Source organism: Colias philodice, chromosome 16, assembly GCF_061535455.1.
Source record: "Colias philodice isolate Cphi_HAF_F1 chromosome 16, ilColPhil1 Martin Lab GWU primary, whole genome shotgun sequence".
Classification (NCBI taxonomy): Eukaryota; Metazoa; Arthropoda; class Insecta; order Lepidoptera; family Pieridae; genus Colias; species Colias philodice.
The window spans coordinates 3,724,678-3,739,705 of record NC_143101.1 but is presented as its reverse complement, the minus strand read 5'-3'; the positions used below and the strand labels follow the sequence as shown (position 1 = coordinate 3,739,705).

The 15,028-nt window shown below is 33.9% G+C and overlaps 3 protein-coding genes across 11 annotated transcripts in view; 1 reads left to right on the top strand and 2 right to left on the bottom strand.

Moving 5' to 3' along the window:
* Dab (DAB adaptor protein) overlaps positions 1–2,012 on the bottom strand; it is a 44,582-nt gene extending 42,570 nt beyond the window's left edge. For all 4 annotated transcript variants that reach the window (XM_089705246.1, XM_089705247.1, XM_089705248.1 and 1 more), the window contains exon 1: positions 1,716–2,012. Coding sequence is in view for 2 of the 4 variants with exons in the window: in XM_089705248.1 (XP_089561374.1) it covers positions 1,716–1,731 (16 nt within the window). In the remaining 2 variants the exon portion in view is untranslated. The remainder of the gene's footprint in view (positions 1–1,715) is intronic.
* A 958-nt stretch (positions 2,013–2,970) lies between these two features.
* Positions 2,971–6,521, bottom strand: BBS4 (Bardet-Biedl syndrome 4). Of its 5 annotated transcripts, none has more exons than XM_089705261.1 (9): positions 6,415–6,521; positions 5,939–6,072; positions 5,623–5,735; positions 5,449–5,543; positions 5,111–5,273; positions 4,619–4,895; positions 4,025–4,180; positions 3,589–3,792; positions 2,971–3,321 (listed from the first exon to the last, which is right to left on the bottom strand). In XM_089705261.1, the coding sequence occupies exons 1-9, from the start codon at positions 6,509–6,511 to the stop codon at positions 3,166–3,168; spliced, it is 1,395 nt and encodes a 464-aa protein (XP_089561387.1). In that variant the 5' UTR covers positions 6,512–6,521; the 3' UTR covers positions 2,971–3,165. The 5 variants fall into 5 exon arrangements, with proteins under 5 accessions (XP_089561387.1, XP_089561390.1, XP_089561389.1 ...); XM_089705264.1 differs by having other exon boundaries at positions 6,452–6,479; XM_089705263.1 differs by lacking the exon at positions 6,415–6,521 and adding an exon at positions 6,174–6,191.
* Positions 6,522–6,661: 140 nt separating this feature from the next.
* Pngl (N-glycanase Pngl) lies at positions 6,662–14,730 on the top strand. 2 transcript variants are annotated; one of them, XM_089705259.1, is made up of 10 exons: positions 6,662–6,868; positions 7,271–7,444; positions 7,781–7,946; positions 8,542–8,720; positions 10,084–10,266; positions 11,039–11,209; positions 11,928–12,079; positions 12,681–12,955; positions 13,355–13,516; positions 13,950–14,730. In XM_089705259.1, exons 1-10 carry the CDS (start codon positions 6,662–6,664, stop codon positions 14,111–14,113), a joined length of 1,833 nt encoding a protein of 610 aa, XP_089561385.1. In that variant the 3' UTR covers positions 14,114–14,730. The 2 variants fall into 2 exon arrangements, with proteins under 2 accessions (XP_089561385.1, XP_089561386.1); XM_089705260.1 differs by having other exon boundaries at positions 13,355–13,520; positions 13,950–14,106.
* The last annotated feature ends 298 nt before the right edge of the window (positions 14,731–15,028 follow it).

Genomic DNA, 15,028 nt, shown 5'->3' with positions numbered 1-15,028 from the left:
ATTTTTACGAGAAAAGAATATTTGAAAAAGTAAACTATAAGTTATAAATACTGTATAACAATTCACTTATTTAGCGTACTCACAAACTACCACGTGTAGTGTGGCAATATTGTATTACTTAGTGTAAGTATTATGAATTATCTAATACTTAATCATAAAATATTTTGTAAAAATTCTTTTGGATAAATATGATTCAGATAAATGGACGTTTATTGTATAGGTATACATGAAATACTGCACTTAAATGAATTACCTTTATATAAATTATTGAAATTTAAATAGAAACAATAAATGCCCCTTTAGCAGATTTTGAACTTAATTTTAATTAATGTATAATTTGTATTGAGACGATAACAATCATACAAAGGTAATATATAATTTTTTTACTGGATAACAATATTACATCATAATGCACTAAAGGCTTTGTACATCATAAGACAATAAGAGTGAAGAAAAGAATGAAGATACTACAAGTATTTGATTATATCAATACTTAACTAATATTATTTCTTTATAATAATATACTACAACTTGAAATTTATTATGCGCTATATATATTACTTAAACCTGAAAGAATAGAATCAGATTTACATAAGCAACCACTAAATAAATTGCCCTTGTCTTCTTTAAGGTTGCATGCACACAAACACCTCAAGGTTTACTCAAATAAAGAAATAATACGAATTCGTAATAAGTATAATAATTTGTATATACAATGAAGAATTAACCCTAGAACCGTACCCATATTAAAATTTCATTAACGGTACCCAGGGGTACAAGTGTACCCCAATGAAAAAAACAAGATTACAAAAAGATTATTAACTTTTATTAAATGTTGACTTATTAAGGTCGTCTTAACATTCATTTAGGTCCTAATAATTTAATTTATCATGGCATTTTTATATTTTTTCTACAATTTACACACACTTTACGTTGGTGATCAAAATGTAATAAAAGTTTTCACTTCCTGCACTGTGTGCGGGACTGACGGAATTTTAACGTGGATAATTCACAGTTACATCTCAGATTTTGAAACAGCAGTGGTCCCTGCAGTTATTGGTAATTGATGTCCTAAAATATCTCCATTACTTATTTGTAGAGACATTGGCAAAGTTATGTACTGAAATCGTTCTTCTAGGTGAAGTTTTTTATAATAAAAAATTAAAATTTTTTCGTCAGGTCCATATTTTGATTCCTCACCAAGTACCAGCTCTTCTTGTTATTCCACCTCCCACAAAAAATCAAAATTCATCCATCCAATTGCCATCAAAAAAAGAAAATGAATAACTCAGGTATTCAAATCATGCAGCAAATCATAAATTTGTTGAAAATACAAATTCCTACACTATTTAACAATAACAGTATGTATATAACATGAATGTAAAGTAAACTTATAATTGTACATTAAATTTATCAATAAAAAATATAAAATAAAACGACCAAAAGGCGAAAAAATAAAATAAATGAACCTTAAAATACTTACGTTCGTAGTACCCAGGGGTACTGGAGTACCCCGACAGGTTCGTACGACGTGTTCTCAATAGATTGACCACTGATCGAATACGGTATCTACGTGTCTCCTCATCCCCGACAAATACACGAACGCGCAAAAGAAACCGTTGTTTAGAAAAAAAGATATAGAAGATTTTCTGAATTTTTTTTCATTTGTACCCCAGGGTACGGTTCTAGGGTTAATATCTGAAAAATTTACTTACATTTAGCTGTCGTCATACCGACAAAAATTTGCCGAATATTTAAGTTTGTTTTTATAGAACAAAGTATGTAACGGAATTATTAAATAAATTGGCCGACAAGTAACACAATAAAATTCTTTGAATTAAATTATTTGCATACTACCACCGGTTATTTTATACATGTCCAGTGGAGTGCTATATCATTTCATAAACTAATACACGGCAAGAATTCGTAAAAGATCAACATTTTAAACACAATTAAATGTAAATAAACCTGTAAAAGAGCTCACTGTTCATACTTCATGCAAGTTAAAAAAATGACACTTGACAGAGGACAGTTGACGTAAATCATTGACAATTTTGAATTCAAAGATTATAGTAGTAGCGTCTCGGAGCAATTATTGTTAATTGCTCCGAGAGTAGCGTAGTCTCAGAGGAATAATGAGAGCGTAGTAGTTATATTATATTATGCTTTGCACGGACAATTATTAAAAGTATATATATTTCCACATAGTATTTCCATGATACTTTGGTACATATGACAAAAATTGAATTGTGAATTAAAATATGATGTAATTATACATTTAAAAATAAACAATTTGGTTCCTCAGAAACTCGGTACGATACTGTGACTAATTGACTCCTCTACCCTTTTAGCTAACAGTGAATACTTCTGAACCTAATTTCTATAGGGACATCTGAGATTAGCATTTAATTTATTGTTTCGTTTATCTCTGCACTTTTCATTTAGATTTAAATTTTGTACACTATTACGAGATCTCTTGTCAACTTTTTTATCATCGCTGTGTTTAATATCATCATCATGTGAGGGCTGATCGTGATCACTGTCGTGGTTTTTATTTTCGTTATCATTATTTGGATTCAACGATTTTTCTTCTGTCTGGGCGTCATTGTATAATTCATCATAGCCAATTATAATTGGTGGTAATATAATCAGACTCGCTTCTCGTTGCTCTATTGTTTGGTTTTCAGTCTGAGGATAGGTAAAAAATCATCAGCTCTTAGACTAGGTATATGCTTAAATTTAACTCTTTTTATTTCGAAACTTTACCTAAATACTAATCAAAATAGGAAGAATGAAGTTTTTTATAGATTAGAATTAATTTGTTATTGGGTAATAACTAATAATATACCTAATATTCAATCGTTTAAATGAGCTTCTCACCAAATAAATGTCTGCTTTTCCCAATGTCATAAGAATAATAAATCGAAAATGCATGCTTTATTCTAAATAGTCAGTATAAGTTACAGTGTGGGTATTTTTTATTTATATTTTATTACAGTTAGCCTTATTCTTGTTTAATGGAATAGGCGATAATAAGCAATATATTTTATTTCTTGTTACAAAACATGCAAGTAAGTTTTATGTTGGGATGAAATAAATGAAATACTGTGTTAAATTTTTTTTATTCCAGGCTGGTACTAGAATTGATTTTGTTATACATTAAAGTTAAACTTCATCTGCTGCAAAATCGTCCTCTTCTGGTGAATTGATTGCTTCAACACTATTCTGTTCTGAAGGTATAGGTCCACAGTCAAGTAACTCTGATGAATTTACACCAGCATCTCGCAGTGACGTCATTAGAAGGGCTAGAGAACTGGCCAGCTGCAACAGTTATTACAATTAAAATATAATAGAAAATGATACCTAATAAATAGGTACGGTGCAATTATGAGTTAGGTACTGTGTAGAAATATAGGTGTATATGGGAAGATGAAATCAAAAATGGCTTGATGCGTATCGAGTCTTTCCCATAACGGAGAAGTAACAAGACCATAGTCCATAATACTGTAAAGAAGGTTAAATTTTTAATCCATATAAACAATTCGAAAAAGAGCAACATTTTTTTCAAACAAGTAAATAAACACTTACGTGAACATTATTCTCACGTTGGAGTAATTTGGCTGTAATAATTGCTTCGTTTATGGCGTCTCTAAATCGACCCGCTCTAGCATGTCTCGCAGCTAAATTTAATCTAAGTAGAGCATCTTCAGGGTCTATGGCCACTGCTCGAGAGTATGCTGAATCTGATCTAGAATCTCCCAAACGTTCCAACGCTATTGCTATTAAGAGCACCTGTTATAAAAAGAAAACATGTTGAGGCTAAGACAACACATATTATACTAATTAGGTATTAAGAGAAAAGAATTCCATAAAAAGCTTTGTATAGCTTGTCTAACGATGATGTTTCTGTAAGTATCTTTTAACAAATAATTAAGAGAACGTCTAGTTTTGACTTTCTAAATAATAATGCTAACATGAGAGGTTGAAATAAAAATATATCTAGACACGTAAAATTTCTTCTTACGGTATATGGCTGCGATGGTTGCAGTGCAGCTGCTGCAGCAAGCCTGTATAAAGCTGAAGCTGGTCTTTTGCATATCAGTAAAACAAAACCGAGATCATGAGAAGCCCCTGCGCTGAGAGGCGCTGCGCATACAGCACGTTGTAGACATGTTAAAGCCTAAACGAAGTAGGTAATAAAATAAAATGCAACATCATCAAATCAAAGTAAAATATTTTGTTTCATAATAGTATGATCTTGTTTGATTGATCTGTTCATTACAAAAACAATTATTTTGTTATTATAATAACTGGATTATAATCCAAAAAATTGGTTGTCTGTAAAGTCGGTTTACTGACGATAGTTGAACGTGACAACGTCCGATTGTGCTTCTTTGTCGCTCGTTCCGCGCTCTCGCTTCCACTTCAAGCCTTACATGGAACGCCTCAGAGCGAGGTAACGCCGCATGAGTCATGTTTTATCGTGCGTGCAGCCAGCTCTATCGAATTATAAGACGTTGTCACGTCAAAAATTGTATTGATGAATACTTCGCTAAAGGTACTATAACATATTTGAAATACAATGATCAAATGGATGCACTCATTATATGCGACTTACAGCGATATATTTCTTCTTCGATAGCAACGCCAGACCCAGATTAGCATGAGCTGCTACACAAGTGGGATGGGCCGTCAACGCCGCTTTGAGTCTAGCCAACGCTGCATCTACGTCCTTGTGTTGCAGCATCATCGCAGCCAGCGCTAGTGCCGCGGCGTGCTGTGTCGGTTGCTGTGACAACGCTTCACCGAGAAGTTGGAAAGCTCGTCTGGGATCCCCAGCACGGAGGCGTAATGCGCCAGCCGCGGCTAATGTGTCAGCGCCGCATGCGTGCGAACTGCGCAAACAGTGGCAAATTTTCTAAAGAATACCATTACGAGAATTTCAATAAGATTCAGATTATTAATAACAAGTAGGTAGAGTTTACACGAGTATCAAAATATAGCATAAAGACAAGGCCATAGCATTGCGGTTTTCTTTCCATACGAATACTTATTAGTTATGAATAATACTCTACACTCAAGCAGAGTTTGAACGCTTTTTTTACCATACCTTATAGCATCATCATAAGCCACTAATGCCGCATCAAGGTTTCCTGTTTCGAGCAGTAACTTAGCGAGCAGAGCCCCAGCTCTTTCGCCTCCACCAGCTTGAACTGCAGATCTCGCCCATTCCACGCCATGTTCGATATCACCAAGTTTTTGCGCACATTCCGCTTCAAAATACATCATCATGAAGTACAATATAAAATTTGGGACAAACTTAGCGATTATTTATTTTGCCAAACAATTGTTTGCGAAAAGCGTATGTTAATAATTATTATTAACATACGCTTTTTTGCTACTAGAATTAAATGCCCACAACGTTACGAAAAATAGAATCATAAATACCTAGAGCTGCATATATTTCAGGGTCAGGATGTTTCGATAACTTATCCGCCTCCAAGTATGCTTCACGGGACAACTGATAGCGACCTTGACGAAATCTACAAAAGATATTTTCTTTTTCATTAGTCGGTAGAAACGAGAAAGCAATAATCTATTGGTTATTAATACAAAACTTACAGGCATTTAGCTACCTGTTTTAAAGGCTCAGGATCATGAGGTTGTAATTTGATGCAAGTGTGAAACTTGTCCAAGGCGTCTTGTAATCGACCCACATCGGCCAATATTGAACCCTGAAGAATAAATAAATAGAAATGGAATGTTTATTAAAACAATACTGACTCTATATTTTGTAAATTAAAAAGTAAGATGCAACTCTTACACTATTATAATTTTAAATAGTAGGTACATATTATAATAATTATTAATACATTTAACGACATTTTTCAAATTTGATAAGATTTAAAAAAATAACGAATGATTGCCTTTTGCCTACCTTTATGTAAAAAGCATATCTGTGCGTATTGCTTGTATCATGTTGCAGTTTATCGGCTAAAGCTACACATAGATCATGTTCACCTCTTACATATCGGGCATGTAAAAGCCAATTACGAGGTCCCGACATAAATTCTACAATTATAATAAATGTTTAAATAAACATGTTTTATTAACTGACTGACTTTATTTTATTAACTGACTTTAATAGAATATAATACGTTACGTAATTATACATTCTATTCTCATTTCTCCACCCTGCGCTATTCATGATAATGTTAACTTACCATTTTTTATGTAATTATTATCCGTTATGTTATTTTTCTTCATTGTTTTAATTAACTCCTGTGCTCGTTGTTTTTAGTTTATCGCTATGGTAACAGTATTTCAAATAATAAAATAGTATGATTTATTACTACCCTCTATTTTAACGTAAACTAGAAAATATTATTAAATTTATAATAATAAAATGCTCACCAAAAATAAAACAATAGTTATGAATATTTTGTAGTACATATAACTTTGTAGTTTTTGGGCTTTTCTGAACGTATGCTGAAATTGCTGAACAATACATGACAAATCAAAATTGACAAGTAAGTGATAAACTGATAACAAAAGGTTTTGGTTGCAAGTGTGTTTAAAATAATTATTTTGTGAACATTGCAACGAAATTACAAGTCATATTTATTGTGTTTACATTCCAAATATATGATTTAAACTAAAAATGGAGGATATGGCACGTTTAGCTGTTGTCGAACAAGGCGTCAGAGACATTGATAAGTTCGGTTTAATTCTGCAAGAACTCCTAAACAATATAAATAATATTTTAGAAAATCCACACGATAAAAGTGCGAGATCCTTAAAAAGTGATTTCCTTAAAAATGTCTGTGATGAATTAAAAGATTATCTTAATTACATCGGTTTCCAATGGGTATGTCATAATATTGTTTTCATTCTTAGTGTTATCCATCTTGTTAAAAATAATCACTTTATAATTATTGCCCAATTGTATTCAATTCAAAAATATATACTTAATTTTGCTATTATTCTCATTTTACACTTTAAAAGCTTATTTAAAGGATTCAGTGTATATAATGATCTTTTATTTATTGTAAGATATTCTTACAAACGGATCATATTATTTGATTAAGTAAATTTTATAATAACTTTCTGCTAAACTTTGTCATTTATTAAATATTTTTTATTATTCTGTTAACAATTCAATTACCGATACATACAGAAGATAAAACATACACCATTTCTACTTTCACCAAGTAGATAATACTCATAACTCAAAAACTTTTTATAAATCTTATGTTGAAAACTATTTCAGGTTCACAATGAATTCCTGTTTTCCAAAGAAGCAACATTGAACAAGCTAAGATTAGCTAAACTGGCAATAGAAAAGAAAATCACTTTCTGCTGTGGACCGCATAAATTGAAACTGAGTAATACTAAAATTAAAACTCCAAAAAAGCAATACAAATTAATGCCAGTTTATGTGGATGTAAGTATTTCTAATCACTTCATAGTCCAAAGCAAAGTTACTGTCTCTGTCTGTCTGACCCTATATAATCTTTAATATATGTATATATAAATCTCGTGTCACAATGTTTGTCCTCAATGGACTCCTAAACCACTTAACCGATTATAATAAAATTCGCACACCATGTGCAGTTCGATCCAACTTGAGAGATAGGATAGTTTAAACATGTAGGTACCACGGGCGAAGCTGGGGCGGACCGCTGGTATGGTTAAATTTCTTTCAAACTGTGCAACAGATTTTGAAGTGTTATGGGAAGGTTTTTTCTATAGGAATTTTCATCATGTATTTTTATTGCAGATATTTAATAAAGAACTCTTATTGACAATTCAGAGCTTGTTCAATACCATTTTAAACTATGAGAATGAGGAATTACAACAGTTAGCGAGAGAACAAATTCCTATTACAACTCTAGAGATACGAGCTTTAGAAAGAATGAGAGAACACCAAAAGAAAATAAAAACTGGTAATTTATTTTTATTTGAAAAATGAAAATATGTTTGTGTCAAAAAAAGCTTGGATGTCGTCACATCTGAAGCACAAACAAAGCAAAGTCATAGGCCAAAAGCTAGTGTTAAAATAAATTTCAAAGATAAAATGAGAAAATTTTATGCTGCAACCGCCAACTGAAATGTTTATTAAATAAGTGTATGTACGGAAAATGTAATGTTATTGTTATAACTAACGTGAAATGCTTAAAAATTTTTTACCATGGTATAACATAAAATACATTGAATCCACAAATTGATGACAAATAAATAAATAAATATGTCAGGACAGTTTTCACTTACGGCACAATCTGATCCCATACTAAGCTTTCGCTTGTGTTATGGAAACCAGATGGCTATGGCACCAGATAAACATACATAATATATAATTTTAAATAAATACTTATATAGATAATTAACACCCAGACACAGAGAAAACATCTATGTTCATCACACAAATATTTGCCCGGGTGGGAATCGAACCCACAACCTACCAAGCCAACCGGTCAGTCTGAATATAAAATACACATTATTTATTAGCACAATTTTAATGCATATATTTTACTCTTACAGGCGATACTAAGGAGCACGATTTGCCGTATGATAGAGCCTTGTTAATGGAGTTGATTGGATGGTTCAAATACAAATACTTCCAGTGGGTGGACGCTCCTGCATGTGAACAGTGTGACGGACCCACACAATTACTGCAACACACTACTATGAGAACCGAGACTGAAACTTGTAACGTTGAGGTAAATACCTAAATGTTGTACAGAATTTTTTTTATGTCAGAGCAAGCAAAGGGGCAGGTTATGTTTATATGTTGTAACTGTAAATTTATACTTTTCACAAGTTTTTCTGTGCTATAAGACATTTCTTTGTACCAAATTTCAAGATTCTGTGTTTGTGGGAAGTACCTTTAGATTTAATTCCTTGCGATAGTCGATATTGGCGAATATTTGCAGCATATCAGCAGATTTTTTACAGGTCCATGGGACCTTAGACTTGAGTATTCAATATAACTCTCAGCTTGATACTTTTACCAATTCCTGAAAAAAGACAAACAGACGGACAACAAAGTGATCCTATAAGGGTTCATACAAAATAAATATTGTTTAAAATAATATTTTATTACTTTTAGTATATCATTGAAGCGTGTTCTATAATTATTATTGAAGATTACTAGCTTTCCGCCCGCGGCTTACCCCGCGTAGTCAAAGAAAAACTCGCATAAAACTCGCACTCGATTTTCGGGATAAAACCTATGTCTTTACTCAGGTCTCAAGCTATCAGTACCAAGTTTGAAGTAAATCCATGCAGTACTTTCTGATTTTAGTCTGGACATACATACTGACAAAGAGACAAAAATTCTTAAAACTATATTTTTAGCTTTGATATCAATTGTAGATCACTTCCCAAGTGTTATTTAAAAAAAACCGGCCAAGTGCGAGTCGGACTCGCGCACCGAGGGTTCCGTACAAACCTGCAAGGTTTGTTACAGCTTAAAGGTATTATAGACCTGAGTATTTGGTATGAATTTCAATTTAATACCTCTACGCGTTTATAAGGAAATGGGTAGTAAGTTTAAAATTATTAAAAAAAAATATATTATGTGATGTAACTAAAAATTTATGGTTTTCGTAATTTTTCCTTTATCTATGCTATAAGACGTTGCTTCGTACCAAATTTCAAGATTCTGAGTTCACGGGAAGCATCCTGTAGGTTTTGATTCCCTTGCAAGTGTTGAAAATTTGCGGCATAAACGGCTGTATCTTTTGATTGCGTTGGCTTAGAAGTTTGATTTTTTCACAGCTTCAAGGGACAGTAAACCTGAGTAATTGATATAAATGTCAGCTTCATACCTCCACGCGTTCCTGAGTAAAAGGGTCTTGACAGACGGACGGACGGACAACAAAGTGATCCTATAAGGGTTCCGTTTTTTCCTTTTGAGGTACGGAACCCTAAAAATATTCAATGTACAATTTTGACTTTCCTACGATTTTATTATATTATGTACTGTATAGATTATTTCAATTAGTGGCAACTCCCGATCCCAGTGACGACGGATTCTGCCAATGTCAAGTTTTGAACAGATGATCATATAGATTATTTCAGGTGTACAAATGCAAGGAGTGCAACTGCCAAACCCGTTTCCCGCGGTACAACGACGTGCGTGCACTGATGCGGTCGCGGCGCGGGCGGTGCGGCGAGTGGGCGAACTGCTTCACAATGTTCTGCCGGGCGCTCGGGTACGACACGCGCTACGTGTACGACACGACCGACCACGTGTGGTGCGAGGTGGGTATGTAGTGCCGCTTGTTACGGTTTACCTTATCCTACTATCCTATCCTATCCTATCCTATCGTACTAACCTACTTTTTTTGCTTTTAAGTTTTTGGACAAATATAAAAAAATAGCGTCGAAGCGATAAGGCCGCCAAATTGTACCAATAATAACTATATCATATTTTTATGTTTATTGTAATTTTCTTGTGCATTATAAATTTTCAAGGTCGCGTCATGGCAATACCGTCACGTCATTGGATTAAGGCGATGATTTTGGTATCTTTGAATCATGCCAAAGACGTTTCACTTCTGACACGTGTGCTAGGCACAGACGCTCGCTTTTTGCTTTTTATTAAAAACTAGCGGTCCGCCCCGGCTTCGCCTGTGGTACATATTTCGCAATAAAAGGTAGCCTATGTTCTTTCTCAGGGTCTAAAGATTGTCTGTGCCAAATTTCATCAAAATCGGTCCAGTAGTTTATGCGTGAAAACCATACATGCATACATAATTACAAACCTTTCCTCTTTATAATATTACTAGCTTTCCGCCCGCGGCTTCGCCCGCTTTGCTTCAAACCTAATAAATTATATACTAAAACCTACCTCTTGAATCACTCTATCTATTAAAAAAAACCGCATCAAAATCCGTTGCGTAGTTTTAAAGATTTAAGCATACAAAGGGACATAGGGACAGAGAAAGCGACTTTGTTTTATACTATGTAGTGATTATATATTATATAGTTATATAGTACACATATACCTAGTATAGAAAAACCATGTATACAGGTGTTCGACTACGAGTCGAACAGCTGGTGTCACGTGGACCCGTGCGAAGCTGTGCTGGACACACCGCTCATGTACAGCCACGGCTGGGGCAAGAAACTGTCCTACGTGATAGCGGTGTCCCGCGACGATATACAGGACGTCACCTGGCGGTATACTATGAACCATGCAGAGGTGATCATTTTTTTTTATAAATTTTTTGTGATGTGATGAGCTTTTGGAGTGCATTAGAACGCAAGTGCTTTCCGCTTAGCTATTTTTTTATACAAATTTTATTTTGTATAAAGAATAGCTAAATTACCTAAATCATTATTTAAGTTAATATTATACTATAGTTCTGTTCTGTTACTATTGTATCATTAAGGAAGGTGGACCTTAAAATATAGGCTATAGTTTGGGGTCCAAATGTGACATATTTGTACTTAAGTCCTAACTCCTAACCCACAAATTGTTCAATAAATAATTTTTATTAAGCTATTGCATAGCTTCTATCGCGGGCCTTGAGCGCGGGGACCAAATCGAGAAATTCCGTAACGAAAAAACCTCACGCTCCCCACTCCGATGGGCTCGGAGGTGTGGCTTGAAGGAATGCTATGCAATAACTTTACCGCGGCAGTCCCTGAGTGCCACACGTCGTTTTTGAAGTGAAAACTTCTTTAGCGGCGTTGGGTATAAAATCTTAAACTCGTGTTTAAGATCAGGACACGTGGCCTGATCGAAAAAGCGTAAGACGGATGTTTTTTTTTTTTATAGCCCTTATATTCCATGCGTAAGACGGATACCATTCCAAAATATCAAACATGCTGAACGTTAATAATCAAGTTTTCACTTCTGCCGGCACTCCCGGAGTGCAACCCGTCGTTTTTTTTATTTTAATTCGTTTTATTGGCAGGTATTGTCGCGTCGGAAACAATGCACGGAGCAAGATCTGATCGGCTGTATGGTGTTGCTCCGCGACGCGAGGCAGGCGCAAGTGTCGGAGTGCAGGCGGAGGTATCTCGCCGTGAGGACGCTAAGGGAGCTGGCGCAACTGATGGTCGAGAGGTCACTTTTTATTATTTACTTCAAGGATTTTACTCTCATATGTTTTTGACGTGACAACGTCTTATAATTCGATAGAGCCGGCTGCACGCACGAAAAAACATGACTCATGCGGCGTTACCTCGCTCTGAGGCGTTCCATGTAAGGCTTGAAGTGCAAGCGAGAGCACGGAACGAGCGACAAAGAAGCACAGTCGGACGTTGTCACGTTCAACTATCGTCAGTAAACCGACTTTACAGACAACCAATTTTTATTAATAACTTCAAGGATTTTACTCTCATATGTTTTTTTTAAAGTGAAACTTATTACATCGCCTCAAACTTTTTGTGTCGCGTCACGGCCGGCCGCTACGGGATAAAAGTCATTATACCCTCAGTGGAATATTATTCCGAAAAATTTTGTTGTAAAAGTAGTAGTTAATGTCTATAATGTGAAAGTTCCACTTTTGCCGTGGTTTCGTAAAACACACAATTTTTATTTCATTTTTTTTAATTCAATTAAATCTAATGTCATTGAATTAAAAAAAACACAGGAATAAACATCTCTGTCATAAAAATAACAGTTTTTGACAAAATTAACTAACAGTATTTATTTGCATGTCCAGAAAGCCGAGCGACTACGAGTCGCACGGCCGAATATCGGGCTCCGAGGAATGGCGGACGCAGCGAGGGGAAATCGGCCAGAGATCCGGTTATATATTCGAATTCGCTACTCCGGGTGAAATTAATATCCGGTACTACTGCAGTCCGGATAAATACCGGATAAATTGTGATGGTACAGAATCGACTGTTAGCACGTGGGCTGCGGGCGTGTATCAGTGTAAAAATGTGTTTAGAAAAATCGAGAAGGATTGGCGCCAAGTTTATCTGGCGAGGGAAGGTTAGATTTCATAATTTATTCATCAGAATAGTATATTAGTGTATATAGCTGCTTATTTGCAGTTTTTAATTATAAACAAAAGTTGTTTATCTATACTAATATTATAAAGAGGAAAGGTTTGTAATTATGTATGTATGTATGGTTTAACGCATAAACTACTGGACCGATTTCAAAAATTCTTTCAACATTAGAAAGCTGCATCTTCACTGAGCAACATAGGCTAGGTTTTATCCAGGAAATCCCACGGGAACGGGAACTATGCGGGTTTTTCTTTGAAAACGCGGGCAAAGCCACAGGTGGTAAGCTAGTACTCTATAACTTTCTTTGGAGGAAATAAAATATACAAATCAGTCAGAATATTTAGTATGCATTTTTAAAGTAAATCTTTATATATTGTAGAGGGAGAATCATCTGGAATGATATCCTGGAGGTTATCAGTGAAGGGGAATTTAGCCTTCACAAAATTATCCATTCGCCTCACTTCTGCAGTTTATGAGACTGGTAACATCGATTGGAATTTACAATTTGACGAACAACAACCTGTTAATGTCAAATTAGGAGGTAGGTAAATATTATATATACATATATATTTGTGATAAGAAAAAAATCAGTCTAACGTTTTTTTTATTTTGTTAAATAATAAATACAATACTATAATCAAAATATATTGTGTTCCATAGTTTAATAAACGTAAGCTAAAGTAAGTCAAGTAAGTCAATCGTGTGTGCAGAAGCACTTAATACTTATTGTACCTAACTATGTTCACTAGGTACATTGTAGTTACGTATTATGTATGTATAATAATATTTTTATAATTCAAGATAATTCAATGTATATTTAGTAGATATCAATTACTTATATGACTTTTTGCTGGTTTGAAAATCCTGTTGTTTAATTTTTTCAATAGTTTGATAGAGTAGGATAAAAATATTGCAGTTTATGCGAATATTTATGAATTCTAGGATTATATTTTAATTATATTATTTATTTTCAGAATCGACTACAGAATTTGAAAATCGTTTCCAAACTCTTACAATAACAGCTGTTCTTTCTGGTGGAATTGGAGATGTTTCCTGGCAACACGCACAATTATTTAGACAATCACTCGACTCCAAATCAAGCGCTTTGGAAATATGCACTTACATCACTAATTCGTGAACAAAAACAATTCAAAATTATGTGAAAGTATCGACATAATATATTTATGAAATTAAAATGTGTGTTTTCGATTTTTTGTTATAAACCTATTTGTTTTATTGATTTAGGGCAGATTCAATCCTTGGTTAAAACTTATCAATCGAATATCGTAGGTATTATGCAATCACTTCAAAAATGTATTAATTGTCGCTTTTTGTATTTTAAAGGTGACATTTTTATATCTGCGTAAAACTTTATTGGATGGATAAGTCCAAGAAGCTTATATCTAATACACTGGAGATTTCGGTATGAACATTGACGTGTAACAAGAAAATATTGCCCAGTTCATGTTTTTTATCACTTTCACACTTAACTTGGTATTGCCACTGTTAATACGAAGTTTTCCCAAGGCTACTATGTATGCTGTAATATTCTGTGCAAAAGGTTAGTTTTTGTACATGAGTTTGTTGATAAATTGCCAACAACGTCATTCAGAAGCATTGTTGGATGAGACAATTATTATTTATGCTAAATAAAATAAGTATCTGAACCAATTATTAAAAAGCGATACTCCCTGATTATGGGTAGTCACCATAATAAAATTGTAGCAACTCTCACTTTGTCAATATGGCATGTGTGTCAAAAAAATTGCGTCGCTTCGAATATTTAAGTTAATATTGTTGCTTATTTAATGAATATTTTCCGAATATAAAGAATGCATTGTATTGTGCAAAATTGCAGAAGTGTTTGGATACCAAATTCTGGCATAGAATTTCACAGGCAAGTGTATATTTAAGTTATTTACAATATTCCTCAATACTCCTGCATTTACCTGTTTAGAATCATTTCAATGGCAAAAATTGTCTAATTTAGCATCATTTTAGTAAGCAGTCATGTTAAATTTGTTATTTCCCTAATACTTTATCATTTTTCAAC